The following is a 19,840-nucleotide window of genomic DNA, read 5'->3' as shown; positions in this document are numbered from 1 at the left end:
TGCTTGTGAATGATTTTGTGACTATACTTGCCTGGGCGCATACACAGAGATATAATTCTCTGGAAATTTTGTTTAGAGACATTTTTGACTCCTTTTGAGTGCTTAAACAGCTACATCTAGCGACTTTTCAGGGTTTGTCTGGTGACTTCCTGCTATGTGGAGTTGGCAACACCATAGGCGCCAAGTCCGTGGGTGCTCTGGGGTTGGAGCACCCACGGGGAAAAATTAGCGGGTGCTCTGCACACACTGGCAGCCAAGCTCCCCTCCCCCCACCTCCTCCTCCTCCTCCTCCCCTGAGTGAGCTCCTCTGGCTGCCTCCTGTTTGGCAGCGTTAGCACGCTCCGCGGGGGAGGGGGGGGAGCAGGAACGTGGCACGCTCAGGGGAGGAAGCAGGAAAGAAGCGGGGATTTGGGGAAGGAATTGGAATATTAGCAGGGAGGGGGCGGAGTTGGGGCGGGGACTTTGGTGAAGGGGTTAGAATGGGGGCAGGGAAGGGGTGGGGCCTCGTGGAAGGGGTGGAGTGGGGGCAGGGCCAGGGGCAGAGGTGGGGTCGAGCACCCACGGGAAAGAGGGGAGGTCAGCGCCTATGGGCAACACTGCTTTCTCCTTAGCTTGGCCCCACTCTGGCCCAGGCAGTTCCAGCTCACACGGAGGATCACACACACCCCTGGCCTCCTGACTCCTTCATTAACCTGCCTGCTCTGTCAATCAGACTGATCTGAAGTGTTGGCCTCTCCCCATTGCCCCTGGGAACTGTCAGTCTCAGAGTCCTGATTTCCCACCGACCCTTCCCCTTTCTTTTGGTACTGGGAGCTAGCCAACCAAAACCCCCTACTAAGTTTTAGTAACAGGCCAACTGTCCCCTTACACATAGGAGACAGAAGAAATATGCACATGCACAGTAGGTTTTTTTCTTAAAGGGACAGTGAGCCTAAATCTATATGATAATTGCTACTTTTTTTTTTTTTTGGCAAGTGCATTGGACTACAAAACAGAGCTGGTTGAAGAATTTCCATTGAAACTTATTTTCCAATAAAAAATTGGGTTCCAACTAAACTAAAGTATCACAAAAAGTATCTGCTTTCTGTGGAAAATTTAAATTTTTTGTAAAAAAAAGAATGTCTGAAAACCAAACCATTTGGCTGAAAACCAAAATATTTGGAGTCTGAAATGCTGCCGCAATGCATTATGGGAGTTGTAGTTCATGTTCCTGGTGCTCCCAGTTTCCTCTTTGAGCTTGGCTCCCCAGCTGGTCTTCACCTACTATGATGCACAGCCTCCCCTCACTAAGAGAGTGCATCCTGGGAGATGTAATCCAACCTGGGAGCCTGGCCTATAGAGGAGAATGGGAGCATGCAGCACCAGAACTACAACTCCCATGAGGCACCTCAGCAACATTTCCAAATTGAAATATTTCAGGTTGTGGATGAAATATTTTGGATTTCAATTTTTTGCTGAAACTTGAATATTTTTTCACTTTCATTAAAATACTCCCATGGGGAGGAGGGCATTTTCTGACCAACTCTACCATGAGGTCTTTTTAAAAACCGGTTTTGACTGTATGTAGAGTTGCTCCCAAGAAGATGGAAAATCTCTTGTCTCAGTTTTAAAAGACTGCTGTATCGACATTGCTTTATATCTCATTTATAAGACTAATGATCCAACAGAAGAATTTCATGTGATGTGGGAGGAATGTATCTCTTATATAAAGAAAACACAGATGTTGAACTGACAGATGCACAAGATTCATTGATTTCCATGGAAATGTTCCAGATTTACACTGGAGAGAGTTCAAAATCAGGCCCCACAACAGGACTGACATGCAGGCAGGAAAGACTGTGCATGCCTGTACTCATGATCCTGGTGAATCCATGCCCCCTGGGTTTATGGTTGAGGGTTCAGTTGAATTCAGTTTTAATTGTCGCAGTTCTTGTTTGGGGGCCCAGGTAAACAGACTTACAGACATGGTGAACGCAGTATTGCCAACCCCAGCTGTTCAAAAATCCTGGGTCAGGCACCAGTCAAATGCTGAAATTCTCCTGAGTAAATCAGCTAATAATAGCATGATGGATGTGGAGTTGCACTGTTATACTTTATTAATACTGTACGATGACCTGGTGATTGGGGTACTGTATTACTATATTGGGTTAACTCAACAGGGATGTTGGGAAAACAAGCAAAATGAGAAAACAATGGCTCATAGTAAGCCACCCACAGTAAACACTTGAGGGTTGTTACAAGATAAAGGCAGAACCATTGGCTTTGAGGAGTCTGGCTTGACCTCTTGTGGAGCCTACCAAACTGGTTCAGACAAGAAGGATAAAAGCCCAGAAACTCACAAAAACAAAGGATCCTTAGCGGGTTTTAAAGGAACTGCCTCTCTACAGTTGTTGTTGAGGAGCTGTAAGTCTGTCTATATGGGCATTGCTGGGGCATCTGAAGAAGTTAGGTCTGCCAAGGCTATCATGAGGGATGGGAAGCAATATAGGTAAGATAGATCTGCATGTAGATAGTTGTTTTAAAATCCTTTTATCTAAATGCTTTGTTTGTACTGTTGAAATTAAACAAGACTTTGGTTTAAGAAGGCTATGTGGTCGCTGTACTCACCTTTGGGGTCACAAACTCTTGAAAGGAAGAACCTCAGGTGCCAAAACCCAATCAGACCTGCAGGGTAAGCACAGTCAGTCCTCCGAATACTGAAGCCTAGGGTCCATTTTGCGAGTTGGAGAATCCTATGATTCCACCCCAGAAGTGGTAAAGATCCGAGGCCTAAGACCTGAGGGGGTGCACACAGAAAGATCAGGAAGGAGACATTGGAGCAGCTAGCCCCGAAAGTGTGACAATTAGTTATTAATTAGACAGGATGGAGTGAACCAAGGGATACACTAGAGTTATTGCTGAGAGGTGATGGAATAAGTCAATGAGCTTGACAATTGAACAGAAAAATCCAGCCAGGAAATGCATTCTTGTTCTTAATATACTGCATCTGGAGGTTTCCAGCTCGATTGGCTAGCACAGAGAAGAGGATTACTGTTTATATGGCAATTTGGATTTTATTTTGTGTTAGAGAGAGCTTGCATTTTATTACAATGAACCGAGTAGTGGGGGGTGTTTATTAAGTTAATGATTTTAAGGCCAGATTCACTAGTATGCGCCAACTGGTCTGCACTGCTTCAATGATGAAAAGCAGCAATAAACCTGGTGTAACTGGCCAGTTAAGCTGAGTTTATGGCTGTTTTGCATCACTGAAGCAGCACAAAGCAGCCAGAGTATACTGATGAATCTGGTCCTTAAAGTCTACTGGGAATTAGAGATAGGAGATCATGTTTAGCATCACTGTATTCAAGCAATCATAAAAAGAAATGATTGTAACCTTTTAAGAACCAGGATGAAATACTGGATCCACTGAAGTCAATGATAAAACTCCTATTGACTTCAGATGAGTCAAGATAATGAGAGGTTTTTTTCCTTTTAATTGTCAGTACTACGTTGTAAATATTGACCACATGCTTGGTTTCAAATGGGCTTGACAGGCAAGAATAATTGAAAACGATGGGAATAAAGAACCATGCCTGTAGCTACGTCTAGGATGAATTATTCCCTGTTTCATATTTCCCTCACTACTCTGATCTGAACCAGAAAAGACTTTCAGAAGCTATTTGTGTTGATCTTTAATCATGAGGAACCCAAAGTGTTAGTTTTTACTGAAAATTCTCAGCCTGCTTTTTCCATCATCTCAGCTAAAAGGAAATGAATGTCTAGAACCTGGATGTTTTCCAGCCAATTTTTTTTCCATATCTGAAGGCATCTCATGTTCATGAAGCCCAGAAAATGCTATTGTGGTCAAAATTATAGAGTTTTAAATTTGGGTAAATAATAAACCCTGGGGATGTGTGCAGGTCCTGACATTGGGATGTGTTTGGGTTTGTGTTCGTACCTGCCTGATTTAGTTTTTTCTTCTGGATGAGTATAAAAGAGGTGGGGTGTTACTGAAAGAGAGACAAAGGCCCTTTGAAGCGCGTAACTAATTATTTATATCCCTCATCCCAGGCTCAACACTTTTACTCATGGTGAACACAACTCACCAGCCTGTCCTCCCACTGCCTCTCCCACCCTAAACCAGTCCCTTTCTTATGGTCTGTTAGGTAAAGGGAATTAGGTCCTTGACTACCTTTAAAGCTGCCAATTGGATGATGGGTGCAACTTGGCACAAATGTGCTCTGGATGCAGAAGCAGCACATGCACCATTGTTCACTTTGCACTTGGCAAAGCCCGGAGCTGTGGTATTATGTGCTTTCTAACGTGCAATGTCAAGCACCGGGATGTCCAAATCGCTGCTGTCACCAGCACACTGATTGCTGCCACATTTGGCTCGCTGACGAGGCGCACAAAGCACACTGCCGCCATTCAGCTCAGAATTGTAAAGAGCTCTAAATCTCCTTCCATCCCCTGACAAGGCTTCCTCTGGCTGGAATTTGGCAGTTCTGGAAAAATGCCAGGTCATGGCCAGAAAGGGAGCCCAGACAGAGCTCTGGGGGTGAGAGAGCCAGGAGAGGCAAAGCCAGCAGTCTGGTGAGTTGGCAGCACCAGGAGCCAGTATTATTATTTCCTGCATAGAGTCATTCTTTAAAGTTACAGTTTAGCTGGTTAGTTACTGGTTAGCTGAAACAACCATGTCCTTCAATAACAGTAGGGTTGTTTTTTTAAAAAGGCCTGGATTATCTATATAGCTTGTTAGCTGGTTCCCCCATTATCCATCAAGGGTGGAGCCCAGGAAAAAGAGACAGGGGACCAAGTAAGAGGCAAAGTGCCAAGGACTGCTGGGAGAACAATTTAGCATCTGGCGCACCTACAGTGCTTCAGCTCCCCTCATGCATCTTGTATTCTGCCTCTTCTCCAGCTCCCTCCCTTCGAACTCCCCCACTGCTGGGTAATAACATACTTCGTGTTTACAGCCCACTCCAGACAGGAATCTAAAATCGCTTAATAAACATTCATGAATTTAAACACCACCAGTGAGGTAGGTGGAGTATGTTTTATGAACCCCATTTTACAGCTGTGGAAGCTGAGTGTTAGAGCACTGTGCTTATTTCCCAAAAGTCACACAGGAAATTTGTGGCATGGCTGGGATTTGAACCCAACTTTCTTGCTATCCAGCTCTGTGGTTTAACTGTAAGGCCTCCTTGCCTGAGACCTTCAGAGAATCAAAATCATACCGTACATTGAAAGCTAATAATAATATTAAAGAACAACAAGCTTCTCCCTCCTCTGGGTTTCCCCGTATGTGAGTTCGGTGTCTGTCTAGGTTAGGTCTGCAGCTGGTGGTATGAGGGCTGATTGCTACACCCACATTGATTTCAGTGGGGGTCCATCCAAGCAGATTAGTCCACGTACATAGGTGCTATCAATAGCAGGATTAAGATATGTGATTGTAAGGTCCCTGGGTCAGGGTATCTCTCACATTGCATCTTGTCGAGTGCTGAGCATATAGTCAACACTACACTAATGACAGTGTTCTTGATCACACTTCATATTAAGGGTACATGTGTACATTTATGAATGGTTCATAAATGACTAATATCTTATAAGCATGATACATATAGGGGTAGTATGTGTTATGGATGGTTATAAGCACATCAGTAAAAGGTTTTTAGATGTTTATAAACAATTGATAAACTATTCATTCAAATGTAATTAAAATAATATTATTCATTATCTCTTTATAAGCAATTTAGAAATGGACCCTTAATATATTATAAAGTGTGATGTCATATCAATATTAATCAATTAATAGATTAAATACATTGCATGCTTGCTGTTTCTGGTATCACACTGTATAGACAACTACATTAGCACGTTCCAAATAAACCTCTTAAAAAAAACTAGTTATTTTTATCTAGTGCTCTCCAGTTAAACCAATTTTTGCCTTTCAGTCCTAATGAAGTTAAAATGAAGACTAAATGGTATTTCCTTAAACCTAAAAGTCCCCCAATTTTTCTTTCTTATCTCAGTCCTCTGGGTTATCTTCTTGCTGTCATCACTCACCACACCTAATCACTTTCACACTAGGAAGCACCATGGGTCAGACATGAGCCAAATATTTGGAAATCTGCTTTATTTGCCAAAAAATACACCCAGTTTTGGGAGTGGGGGTTAATAAGCAAATGGACAAAAGCTTTTTACATCCATTTTACACCCAATGCTCGCTACTTCAAGTAGTGCTTACTGTTGTGAGTAAGCCCATTGACTTCAGTACTATTCACGGTAAAGTACTATGCCAAGTAGTAAGGGTGAAATCCTGGCCCCACTGAAACCAATGGAAAAATTCCCATTGACTTCAGTGAGGCCAGGATTTCATGCTAAGGGTTTGTCTACACTGCAATTAAACACCGGCAGCTGGCCAGTGTTAGCTGACTTGGACTTGCAGGGCTTGGATCCACGGGGTTGTTTAATTGCAATGTAGATGTTTGGGGTCAGGCTGGAGCTCAAGTTCTGGGACCCTCCCTCCTTGTGGGGTCCCAAAGCCTAGGCTGCAGCCCAAGTCTGAATATCTACAACTCAGTTAAATAGCCCCTTAGCCTGAGCCCCGTGAACCCAAGTCAGCTGGTACAGGCCAGATGTGGATTTTTAATTGCAGTGTGGACATACACTAAGTCAGGGGTCGGCAACGTTCGGCACGCGGCTCGCCAGGGTAAGCACCCTGGCGGGCCGGGCCAGTTTATTTACCTGCTGACGCGGCAGGTTCGGCCGATCGCAGCCCCCACTGGCCGCGGTTTGCCATCCCGGGCCAATGGGGGCAGTGGGAAGCCGCAGCCAGCACATCCCTCGGCCTGCGCCGCTTCTCGCCGCCCCCATTGGCCCGGGATGGCGAACCGCGGCCAGTGGGGGCCGCAATCGGCCAAACCTGCCGCGTCAGCAGGTAAATAAACTGGCCCGGCCCGCTAGGGTGCTTACCCTAGCGAGCCGCGTGCCGAACGTTGCCGGCCCCTGCCCTATGTGTTTCCAGGATCAGGAAAAGATGAACAGGAATGCTTCTCCTCTGGATAAAACTTACTTTGCTACTCCACTACCTTGTAGATAGGACAGAGCACACTGGGAATCTCATTACTCAACTCATTACTTTCCTTCATGCACCATGGGGGACAGCTGTTCCATAACATAACAGAGGGCAACTCTTCCCCAGGTGTGATCAAGCTCTAAAAACTTCATCACATCTTACTGTCATATCAATTCCAGATGTCACAGACAGTCCAGTAAATCAAACCAGAGACAAACTGTTCAGAGAGTGCAGAGTTTGCAGACAACACACTTAGGGCCGGCTCTAGGCACCAGCGCAGCAAGCAGGTGCTTGGGGCGGCCAACGGATAGGGGCGGCACGTCCAGCAATTCAGCGGTGGGTCCCTCAGTCCCTTTTGGAGGAAAGGACCTGCCGCCGAATTGCTGCCGAAGAATGAAGCGGTGCTGCCAAGCGCGGCTTTTTTTTTTTTTCTGCCTCTTGAGGTGGCAAAAACACTGGAGCCAGCCCTGAACACACTGCAAGCCTTTCAGAAAACTCCAGTTCACATCCCCAGTTCTTCTTTATTTATTTGTCTCTGCTTTTCTTTGTTCAGGTTATATACCGAGCTCTGTCACCACCTTATTCGGCTGAGGATCCGTACAGCGCTGAAGCTCAGGCACAACTGAAGATCACCAATCTTCGAGTGCAGCTGCTTAAGCGACAGGCCTGTCCCTGTCAGGGCAATGACCTGAATGCAAAGCCTCAGCAGTTCATACACTATGCAATATATGATTTTATTGTAAAGGGAAGCTGCTTTTGTAATGGCCACGCTGATCACTGTGTACCTGTTGCTGGATTTATACCTGTCAAGGCGGCAGGAGTCTTCCATGTGGTATGTATGACCTGTGTAAGCTTTACCCTAAGATAGACAAGAAATACAATAGAATTGCTTTTTGTTTGCTTGTTTTTGTACATAATATTCATAGATTCCAAGCCCAAAAGGGACCATTGTGATCATCTTGTCTGACCTCCTCTATAACACAGGCCATAGAAATTCCCAAAATAATTCCTACTACAGCAAATCTTTTAGAAAAACATCCAATCTTGATTTGAAAATTGTCAGTGATGGAGAATCCACCCTGACCTATGGTAAATTGTTCCATCAGTGGTTAATTACCCTCACTGTCAAAAATTTACACCTTGTTTCCAGTCTGAATTTGTCTAGCTTCAACTGCCAATATAATTTATGTGTATAACCCTAGTCAAATGGTATTCCCCAAAATCAAAACAAACTGAACCAAAGCAATGTTCTAATAGGGGATGGCTTAGTGATCTAAGCATCAGGTTTGAACTACTTTAACTTCCTGGTGCCATAGTTGAAAGCCAGGCAGGGTCAATTCAGATCCTCATCCTTCCAAAGAAGATAAATGACCTATCTGCAGTATATTATTGTGCCTCTCAGATGAAACCTTAAAAACTAAAGTCACTTCCCCCCTCCCCCCACCTTCCACCTAAACCCTTACTAAAAAAAGAGGAAAGTAATACAATCCAACCAAATAAAACCTACCCCAAGCAGAGTTTAGAGCCCCCAGAAGACAGAAGAGACAGATTCTCCATGAAGTCTGCTTGGGATTTTGTTTTGCTATTACATGGAAGACACTCAGATACTACAGGATGGGTGACAATATAAAACCCTAAGACAGATAGATAAGCTAGATGCTGGCTTTGTACAGACTTTAAAGTTCCTAAAGTACTTGTTGTAAGAGTCAGACTTTTCACATTATTCTGCAGCAGGCTGTGCACCAGTTGGCTGCCATCCTCCATCCCACAGATGGCTGCATGTGTGTAGTTTGTGAAAGGCTTTGGGATCCTTTGCTGTGTTACAAACCGATTTATATGGTAAGATTTTTAAATGTGTGGTTATCGTATAAAAGCACGTATCCGCCTTGCCTAGAGTGGAGTAGAACAGGGACACACTCAAAACAGGTGAAACCTGGATCTGCAAGTCTAACTGGACTCTTTGAATGTTAACTGAAGGTTAAAGTAAATAAGATGTTGGTCACCAGCATTTTAACTATCTTGTCACCAAATTTAATCTGAAAACAGTGCATTAGCCACTAGAGGTCTGATCCAAAGGCCATGGAAGTCAAAAGGAATCTTTCCATTGACTTCAATGGACTTTGGATCACACCCTTGCTGAGGATGCCCTCTGCTTACTATCAAGAGCACAAGCATCTCAGGAAGTATTAGGCACTCTAGCATAAAAAAAGTGGGGAAAGGCAGGTTAACCAAATGCTATAGATGAGGAAATCTGACATCTGGCGAGCTCCTTGGGGAAAGAATAGAACACTCTCATTTGAGTTAAATTATAGTCTCAAACATGAAGAAGATGGCATGTTTCCCCATAACAGAGCTCGTCTTGTCATCTGAAGATCCACACATCTGAAAGCCTGCCACAGTTTGGTAAGTCTGTTTCAAGTAGCAATACCCTGGTTTTCACAGCTGTTTTTACAGTGAAATTCTTTGAAAGGAGCTGTTTCCTCGGGATTCATAGAATCATAGAATCACAGAATATCAGGGTTGGAAGGAACCTCAGGAGGTCATCTAGTCTCCTAATGTGGAGAGTGGACTAGATGACACATCTGAGGGAAGGGAGCAGAAGGAGACTCCACCGATTGGAAGGCAACCACCACCCCCAAGAGGAGGAGAAGGGCGGTGGTGGTCGGGGGCTCCCTCCTCAGGGGGACTGAGTCATCTATCTGCCGCCCCGACTGGGAAAACTGAGAGGTCTGCTGCTTGCCAGGAGCTAGGATACACAATGTGATGGAGAGACTGCCGAGACTCATCAAGCCGTCAGATCACTACCCCTTCCTGCTTCTCCACGTGGGCACCAATGATACTGCCAAGAATGACCTTAAGCGGATCACTGCAGACTACGTGGCTCTGGGAAGAAGGATAAAGGAGTTTGAGGCACAAGTGGTGTTCTCGTCCATCCTCCCTGTGCAAGGAAAAGGCCTGGGTAGAGACCGTTGAATCGTGGAAGTCAACGAATGGCTATGCAGGTGGTGTCGGAGAGAAGGCTTTGGATTCTTCGACCATGGGATGGTGTTCCAAGAAGGAGGAGTGCTAGGCAAAGACGGGCTCCACATAACGAAGAGAGGGAAGAGCATCTTTGCAAGCAGGCTGGCTAACCTAGTGAGGAGGGCTTTAAACTAGGTTCACCGGGGGAAGGAGACCAAAGCCCTGAGGTAAGTGGGGAAATGGGATCCTGGGAGGAAGCACGAGCAGGAGAGCGTAAGAGGGGAGGACTCCTGTCTCATACTGAGAAAGTGGGACGATCGATGAGTTATCTTAAATGCCTATACACAAATGCAATAAGCCTGGGAAACAAGCAGGGAGAACTGGAAGTCCTGGCACAGTCAGGGAACTATGATGTGATTGAAATAACAGAGACTTGGTGGGATAACTCACATGACTGGAGTACTGTCATGGATGGATATAAACTGTTCAGGAAGGACAGGCAGGGCAGAAAAGGTGGGGGAGTTGCGTCGTTGTATGTAAGAGAGGAGTATGACTGCTCAGAGCTCCAGAATGAAACTGCAGAAAACCCTGAGAGTCTCTGGATAAAGTTGACAAGTGTGAGCAACAAGGGTGATGTCGTGGTCGGAGTCTGCTATAGACCTCCAGTCCAGGGGGATGAGGTGGACGAGGCTTTCTTCTGGCAACTAACAGAAGTTGCTAGATCGCAGGCCCTGGTTCTCATGGGAGACTTTAATCACCCTGATATCTGCTGGGAGAGCAATACAGCGGTGCACAGACAATCCAGGAAGTTTTTGGAAAGTCTAGGGGACAATTTCCTGGTGCAAGTGCTGGAGGAACCAACTAGGGGCAGAGCTTTTCTTGACCTGCTGCTCACAAACAGGGAAGAATTAGTAGGGGAAGCAAAAGTGGATGGGAACCTGGGAGGCAGTAACCATGAGATGGTCGAGTTCAGGATCCTGACACAAGGAAAAAAGGAGAGCAGCAGAATATGGACCCTGGACTTCAGAAAAGCAGACTTTGACTCCCTCAGGGAACAAATGGGCAGGATCCCCTGGGAGAATAACATGAAGGGCAAAGGGGTCCAGGAGAGCTGGCTGTATTTTAAAGAATCCTTATTGCAGTTGCAGGAACAAACCATCCCGATGTGTAGAAGGAATAGTAAATATGGCAGGCGACTAGCTTGGCTTAACAGTGAAATCCTTGCCGACCTTAAACGCAAAAAAGAAGCTTACAAGAAGTGGAAGATTGGACAAATGACCAGGTAGGAGTATAAAAATATCGCTCAGGCATGCAAGAGTGAAATCAGAAAGGCCAAATCGCACTTGGAGTTGCAGCTAGCAAGAGATGTTAAGAGTAACAAGAAGGGTTTCTTCAGGTACGTTAGCAACAAGAAGAAAGTCAAGGAAAGTGTGGGCCCCTTACTGGATGAGTGAGGCAACCCAGTGACAGAGGATGTGGAAAAAGCTAATGTACTCAATGCTTTTTTTGCCTCTGTCTTCACAAACAAGGTCAGCTCCCAGACTGCTGGATTGGGCAGCACAGTATGGGGAGGAGGTGACCAGCCCTTCGTGGAGAAAGAAGTGGTTCGGAACTATTTAGAAAAACTGGATGAGCACAAATCCATGGGGCCGGATGCGCTGCATCCGAGGGTGCTAAAGGAGTTGGCGGATGTGATTGCAGAGCCATTGGCCATCATCTTTGAAAACTCATGGCGATCGGGGGAGGTCCTGGATGACAGGAAAAAGGCTAATGTAGTGCCCATCTTTAAAAAAGGGAAGAAGGAGGATCCAGGGAACTACAGGCCAGTCAGCCTCACCTCAGTCCCTGGAAAAATCATGGAGCAGGTCCTCAAGGAATCAATTATGAAACACTTAGAGGAGAGGAAAGTGATCAGGAACAGTCAGCATGGATTCACCAAGGGTAAGTTGTGCCTGACTAACCTAATTGCCTTCTATGATGAGATAACTGGCTCTGTGGATGAGGGGAAAGCAGTGGATGTATTATTCCTTGACTTTAACAAAGCTTTTGATACAGTCTCCCACAGTATTCTTGCCGCCAAGTTAAAGAAGTATGGGCTGGATGAATGGACTGTAAGGTGGATAGAAAGCTGGCTAGATCGTCAGGCTAAACGGGTAGTGATCAATGGCTCCATGTCTAGTTGGCAGCCGGTTTCAAGCGGAGTGCCCCACAGGTCGGTCCTGGGTCCGGTTTTGTTTAATATCTTTATTAATGATCTGGAGGATGGTGTGGACTGCACTCGCAGCAAGTTTGCAGACGACACTAAACTGGGAGGCGTGGTAGATACACTGGAGGGTAGGGATCGGATACAGAGGGACCTAGACAAATTAGAGGATTGGGCCAAAAAAAACCTGATGAGGTTCAACAAGGACAAGTGCAGAGTCCTGCACTTAGGACGGTAGAATCCTATGCACTGCTACAGACTAGGGACCGAATGGCTAGGTAGCAGTTCTGCAGAAAAGGACCTAGGGGTCGCAGTGGACAAGAAGCTGGATATGAGTCAACAGTGTGCTCTTGTTATCAAGAAGGCTAACGGCATTTTGGGCTGTATAAGTAGGGCATTGCCAGCAGATCGAGGAATGTGATTGTTCCCCTTTATTCAACATTAGTGAGGCCTCATCTGGAGTACTGTGTCCAGTTTTGGGCCCCACACTACAAGAAGGATGTGGAAAAATTGGAAAGAGTCCAGCAGAGGGCAACAAAAATGATTAGGGGTCTGGAGCACATGACTTATGAGGAGAGGCTGAGGGAACTGGGATTGTTTAGTTATGATACAGTTGTGTGGAAGCATGCCCAAAAGCATAGCTGAGAGTTATAACAGAAGTTGTAGCCATACACACTTCATATGTAAGCAGAGTCTGGATGAGCTCTCCCCTGACATCTAGTGGTGAACTGTGGGAAAAAAGACTTCAGAAGCTGATCTCGTTTGCATGGACACATCCACCCTGTCTAGGTGCTCAGCATGATGGGACTGCTTGCCCAAATGTTGTATCCCCAGTCTCCTTGTTTTTGGGGCAGGAGTAATAAAGGGCTGCTATCCTTGTTGTATGAACCGAGGGCAGCAGAACTGTACCTGGCATACCCCAATGGTGGGACTCACCCTCAACTGAACAGCACTCGTTAGGCAGGGGATATGGGTTCCAAAGCCCAATGAGTTGAGAGAGGGTGGGGACAGGTACTTGCACGTGGTGGTGTGGGTGCTAGATACCATTTGACCCTTCCTCTCTCCATGGTAGAATAAAAGAGCTAATTTAGACTCAATTGAGAGTCTTGTTACATGCTGCAGAGCTGAAAACACTGGACTAAGGACTAAGTATTAGACCTACTTTGAGACAGTGTCTCTATTGCAAGAGACTGCCCAGTGTGCACCAGCAGTGAGGCTTCCCCCACTAACAGCTGAAATCACTGAGAGCTATGTTAAGTGTGTGTGTGGGGGGGCCTGAAGACATCTTGGTGAGGAGGCAACTGGTGGAGAGGTGTGGCCAGCAGCTACCAGGGCAGCTGATGGAGAGGCGTGGCAAGTGGCCAGCAGAGAAGCTGGTGGAGAGGGCCAGAGCAGAGCCATTCAGAGGCGTGGCAATCAGCCGTTGGGGCGACGAGAAAATGCCCGAGCAGTGCAGCATGTAAGGAACCTCCTTACTACCACCACCCGCCTTCCACACAGGGTGGGTGGTGAACTCTGCGGATGAACCTCTGAACTCTGGGGACTTTTGGGTTGCTGGACTTAAGACCCTGAGGGGAAAAGGACCCTAGTTGCAGTGTTTTCCCAAATTAATGCTGAGTTAATTTCCTCCTTTTATTAAAAGTTTTAGCTACACTCAGACTCTGTGCTTGCGAGAGGGGAAGTAAATCCTCTTAGAGGTGCCCAGGGGGTCGTGTGTAATTGTCTCAGGTCACTGGGTGGGGGCTTGAGCCGGTTTTGTGTTGTATCATTGAAATGGAACCCCTAGATACTGAACCCGGCCCTTGTTGCTGCTGGCTTAACCTGGCACAAGGGTTACACATATATGAATATATTCTGTAGAAATAATAGTGCACAGGTAACCGTGTGAAATAAGGAAAGAAGTCAAAGGCCAAACCAGAAGAACACCTGCCCCCAATTGAATGGGACATTAAGGGCTGGTCTTCACTACAGGGAGTTCAATACTGCTGCAATCGATGCAACAGGGATCGATTTAGCGGGTCTAGTGATGACCTGCTAAATCGACGGCAGAGCACTCTCTGGTCGACCCGGTACTCCAGCTCTCCGAGAAGATCAAGGTAAGTCAACAGGAAACCATCTCCCATTGACGCAGTGCAGTGAAGACACCACAGTAAATCAACTTAAGCTACGTCGACTCCAGCTATTTTATTCGCGTACCTGGAGTAGCGTAACTTAGGTCGACTTACCCCCATAGTGAAGACAAGCCCTATGTTGATAATTTAATTGCACAAATGTCAGGAAATTGAAATATAAAGTTCCTACACCAAAGTTAACTCTTAGGGTCTACTTTGTTAGTCCATTCCAGCCAGCATAGGAGCAGCCACAAGGCTTTCATCAGGCACTGTTTCAGCATCTGCTCAGCCTAGGACATGAGAGTTGAAAAGATGGTTTAGAACCACCCAGGCGTTTCCCACCAATAAGACCAGATAAGTTGAGAACTAAGCCTCATAGGCTAGATCAGGAGTACTTGTGGCACCTTAGAGACTAACAAATTTATTTGAGCATAAGCTCATAAAATCCTTATCTGTGGTAAATCAGCTGAGTTCTGAGGACTTTAGTGGAGTTACATCGGTTTACACTAGCTAAGAATCTGGCCTTATGTGTTTAATTTTAATATTTCGAAAGGGCCTGGTGTCTGAGAGAATACCTCGGGTGGGTGCGGGAGAGGGGAGATTTGTGGGGACTTTAGCTTTTTAGTTAGAAGAACCCACAGAAATATCAGGAAAATAAATTCATGTAGAGGAAGCATTTTACTTAGAAATGTACACAGAAAGTTTACGTGTGCTCTGAAGAGTTATTGTGCCAAATTAGAAGACAAAATTCAGTCATTAAAGTTTGAAACAGAAGGATGTCAGTCCTGCTTTCAGTACAAATCTTAACACAACTTTAGCCTCCCATTTGTCACTAACATCTGCATGGAAAAAGCAATTACCAAAAATGGAAATATAGAGGCTTTAGTTTTCCAATAGTACTGCAGAATTTGACCCAAAAGCTACTTGTCACAGCCAGAATGCTCAAAAGGGGGTGCCTGGAGTTAGGGACCTTCATCCATATTTCCAAAAAGTTTCTTCTTAAGATAAAACTTTCCATGCTTAGACTCTAAGGTGAAGTTTTATAGGAAGGTTCATGTAGAATCTATTCAACCATAGATGTGGGGGGAAATTATACTCTTGCTTTAAAATATATAGTTGACTTGGTTACACATATTACTTTAAAAAATGGCAAAATTTTAAAACTTCAGACTTCACATGGAGCTAGTCCTCAATGGGAAACAGTTGTTTGGCAAGTGTGAATTTTTGTTTTTTAAATAACAAATTTTAAATTATTTCTAAATTGTGCTTTTTGTGACTGTGCAGTAAACACATTCTAGTAAGTTTGTTACTTACATTTTGCCTGATTTTATATTATGTATAATATATGTAGTGTAGTGTTTATATATGCATGTGAATGTATATATCTGTAAACGCACAACATACTACTTACTTGTATGTTTATGACATTCCATGCATCAGAGTGGTTCACCCTGTAATTGTGTTTGCTGTTAGAAAACTGTCAGTGGTTTAATCCCATCACCATTAAATCAAGCCCATATAGATTATATTGATGAAAATGGGAAAGAAACACTTCCAACTTTACAAACATCTAGTCTTTGTTTCAGCTCCTAGCTAATTATGGCTTTCAAAGCTGGACAGTGAAAGAGCAGGATGTGGTGTGGCAGTCTCTGTTCTGCAGGTCAGGGGAGTGAACAGAAGAATAACAAATGTGTGCTTTGGTAGCTCAGGGTGTATCTGACAGGTCTCAGATAGATCTAGCAAAGCAAGTTGAAGTATTTCAGTCATGTCACACTCAGCAATCTGAAAGAGATGATACTACAAAGCTGAATGTCAGATACGTGGGAAACCGGTGGTCGAGTGTTAAGGATGTAGGTGAAGACTAATATTTGTATTGGTCAGGGATTTGATGTGGGGCATGAGGACTAAAATTCAGATTGTTAATATTCCAATGTGGCTACACAGCTCCTCCCTATTCCCTGAAAACCTTTTTTTGTGGCCTCATGAGTTGGGAGCCCAACTTAAAAAAAAATCTTTTGTGTAGGTGTTGCCTTTTTTGGGTAGAAGGATGGCTGGAAGCCTGGCTCAGGGCACTGGGGGTAGGAACAGATATTGTACAGTACCTGGGTCATGGACATACAGAGTTCATTTCACTCTTGGTTGAAACAGATGTAATTCCAGTGAAGTAATGGAGTTACATTGCTTACATCACGTCTGAATCTGGAGCAGAGTAGACTCTGGGTCACTTTTCTACATTAGCCAGGACAATTGACTACTAAGATAGCTAAGATGGACATCTGATAAGCTTCTCTAAGAAAAATACGTTCAAGTTAGCTTCTAATATATAAAACAGTAGTCAAGAATGATATAAAACAAGAGGCTGTACTCACAGGTATTCATTTTTGTCTATATGCAGAGGTCTGTATGTTCCCCAATGAACACTCCATTAACTTTCACTTTGTGGGTGTTGTGGTAGCCATGAGTTTCAATAATTACTTAAATTTACCTTACCCAATAGCTAATTTCTCTGACTGCAACTTGGGTCAGCTGGTTGGTATTATTCTGCATTCATCTGCTTCTGCTTGCTCATGTAGGGAAACCCCACAGGAAGACCTAGGCCTCTTAAAGAGACTTCCATTTTGGAACACGGGATGGTAAACTTAGGTAGAAAGGCTAAGGTGAAAGGCTTATGGTGGATGAACAAAGTAAATAAGAAATAAAGTTGGATATGAAACTACCAGGTTTGTTTGGGATTTAGAAACAGCTTTATTTCATTCTTAGCATCCAGGACTGCAATGGCTTTGAGACATGCAGATCAATATCATGATTTTGGTCATAGGAATGAAGGAGTGGCAATTGATTACTTAATTATTTACCATTAATAAATTAGACCTAATGTCAAATCTGTTTACATTATTACTGCAGATTGACTAATGATTATATGTCTCAAGTAAGTGGCAGTTTTTTTGTGCTGATAATTCTTAATTGTTCAAGCTGACCTATTGAGTTTATGAATTATCTTCAATGGTCTACACATTCTTAAAGGAAAGTTGTTCATATCCAGTGTGTAGATTTGTTATTGCACTTGCTCTGTTTTTAAAAAGCCTCTGGAATTACATGTACCATAAAGGCTCACTCGGGTTTTACCAAATTATCATGGAAGTTAGAGTCACAAGAGATTTGTTAGGTTATCTAGGTCATGCCTGGCCAATGGAAGATAGTTTCTGGCAGTACATTTAAGTGCTTGGCACAGTTTAGTTTAAAGTAATATAATAATACCTGGCTCTTCTAGAGTGCTTTTCAACCACAGCTTCAAAGCACTGCACAAAGGAAAGGAGCTCAGCCCAGGTTCTAGTAGCAGAAAGTTCTACAGCCACAAGCCCACCATCGAGATCAATCTGGACTCAACCATTTTAAAGTATACCCAGGGCTCCACCACCCAAAGGGTCCCTGCCAGTTGGATCTGCTGTGAGAACCAGAAACTGGGCCTCAACTTGACAGATAATAAGCAGTGAAGAACATCTCTCACCGGTGCTTTGTGCTCTGCATTGGTTATCTATCCACTCCTGGGTCCCAAATGAACAGGAGCCCAACTGTCTCAGGGACTGTTTTATTTTCCAGCAGTTGCAACTTCTGAGTGGCCTTCAGGGTTAGCCCAAGCTATCAGCCTGCAGAGGTTGGGTTTTTGACATGTAGTTGTCATGCTGTCTGGAGTGGGTCATGACCATGAGTGCTAATCTCAGGGCAGACGTCAAAAAACAAGGCAGACACTCCAAACTGATGGTATGTGCTATAATTAGATTTCACCAACCCAGTAACAAATGTGAACTCCTGAAGCACTATTACAATCTTACCACAGTGTCACAGATTGTCCCCTGGGGCATTCCAGTCTAGCTTGCCACCCAGGCAAGATGAATTAGAGATAGTTGGTTGCGATGCACCAAAGATCACAAAATATTCAGGTTGCTTCCAATCCCAAGAAACCACTTACCCCAGGTCATTTTGTACCTCAGATCTCACCAAAGACAATGCTTGTAGCCAATCCTGTAGGAAACTAACTAAGGATTTATTAACTAGGAAAAAGAAATAAGAGAGTTATTTACAGGTTAAAGCAGGCAACATATATACACAAATGAGTTACAGTCTATGGTTACAAAGGGTGACAGAGTTGTAGTAATCTGTCTTCACTGAATGTCTTTTAGGGCTAACCCAGGTTGGCCTGGGGATCTCTGCTTTTGTTTTTAGCTCTGGCCCTTGTGAGAGTCCAAACAGGAAAGAGGGAGAGAAAATGTGTGTGTCCATGTTTTATCCCCTTCTTCCAGCATTCAGGCTCATGGGAGGAGCTTTCTTGCACATAGCACTTTAATTGGGTATGAGAGGGCTATTAACCCTGTCTTTTTATCATGATGTTCAACAATGGCCCACTTGGTTTTCATAGTCCTTGGTGGGCGGGGAGCCAGAGCAAGCATTTTTATAGTTATAAAACAAAACTTACATATTGCCTTATAACATGGGAACAGACATTACAAGTAAGATTAATGCATGAAGCAACTTACAAGCATTTTATATAGTCTAAACACTAAATACATCTTTACAACTCTAATGCCTATCTTGAATAATACTATCATACAGATGAGCTGGTTTCCAGCTATGAATTTGTTAGTGTTCAGCTGGAATCTGTCTTTAGTGTGAATTACAAGGACCAAAAATCAGTCCTTTTGTCAAGTCAATGATCCCCAAAGAACAAGCAGGATTCAAGCCTAAACGCAGTTGTTGCAGCTGAGTTTTGGCCCTTGTAACGCACATCAAGACTGGATTACAGAGGAAATTTAAGACCAGCGCAGCCTTTGTAGACCCGTCGTCATCCTACAATATGGTCTGAATTAAAGGCCCAATGCTGAAGCTTACAAGGATCATCCCCTACCCCAAAACACTATGCCTGCTATGGACAATTCTGAGCAAGAGGCAGCTATGTGTCCACTTGGGAAACAAAGTCAGTTCACCCCAGTTCCTCAACAATGGACTGCCACAAGACTCAGTACTCGCGCTGACACTATTCAGTGTTTATATGAGCGACATGCCTCCAATGAAATCACGCAAATTGGCATATGCTGATGATCTTGCCCAGGCAACACAAGCAGCCACCTTCAGCGACATCAAGTCCACCTTGAACGGGGACCTAAACACATGGAGGAATATTTCAGGAAATGGAGGCTCAAGCCAAATCCTCACGAAACAGCAGTCACTGCATTCCAGCTTGATAACAGGAACGCTGAGCACACCCTGAAAGTGACCTTCTATGGCAACACTGTGTGACATGACCTCTCTCCAACCTATCTCAGCGTGAAGCTGGATCGCACTCTAACCTTCCAGGACCATCTGAAGAAGGTAGCTGCCAAGACAAAGACAAGGGTCAATCTGGTCCAGAAACTGGCAAGCACAAGCTGGAGAGCATCAGTATTACAGACATCAGCGATGGCCCTTGTGTACTCTGTAGCCTATAACTGTGCACCAGTATGGACCCAAAGT

The 19,840-nt window shown here is 44.5% G+C and overlaps 1 protein-coding gene across 3 annotated transcripts in view; it reads left to right on the top strand.

The window, feature by feature from the left end:
* The window catches only part of NTN4 (netrin 4), a 125,843-nt gene that overhangs the window by 42,340 nt on the left and 63,663 nt on the right, over positions 1–19,840 (top strand). For all 3 annotated transcript variants that reach the window (XM_054028397.1, XM_054028387.1, XM_054028405.1), the window contains exon 3: positions 7,611–7,889. In XM_054028397.1, the coding sequence (XP_053884372.1) occupies positions 7,611–7,889 (279 nt within the window). The remainder of the gene's footprint in view (positions 1–7,610; positions 7,890–19,840) is intronic.

The sequence above is a fragment of the Malaclemys terrapin genome, chromosome 1 (genome assembly GCF_027887155.1).
Source record: "Malaclemys terrapin pileata isolate rMalTer1 chromosome 1, rMalTer1.hap1, whole genome shotgun sequence".
Lineage (NCBI taxonomy): Eukaryota > Metazoa > Chordata > Testudines > Emydidae > Malaclemys > Malaclemys terrapin.
Note: the sequence above shows the minus strand (reverse complement) of the source record. Positions and strands in the feature narration are given on the sequence as shown.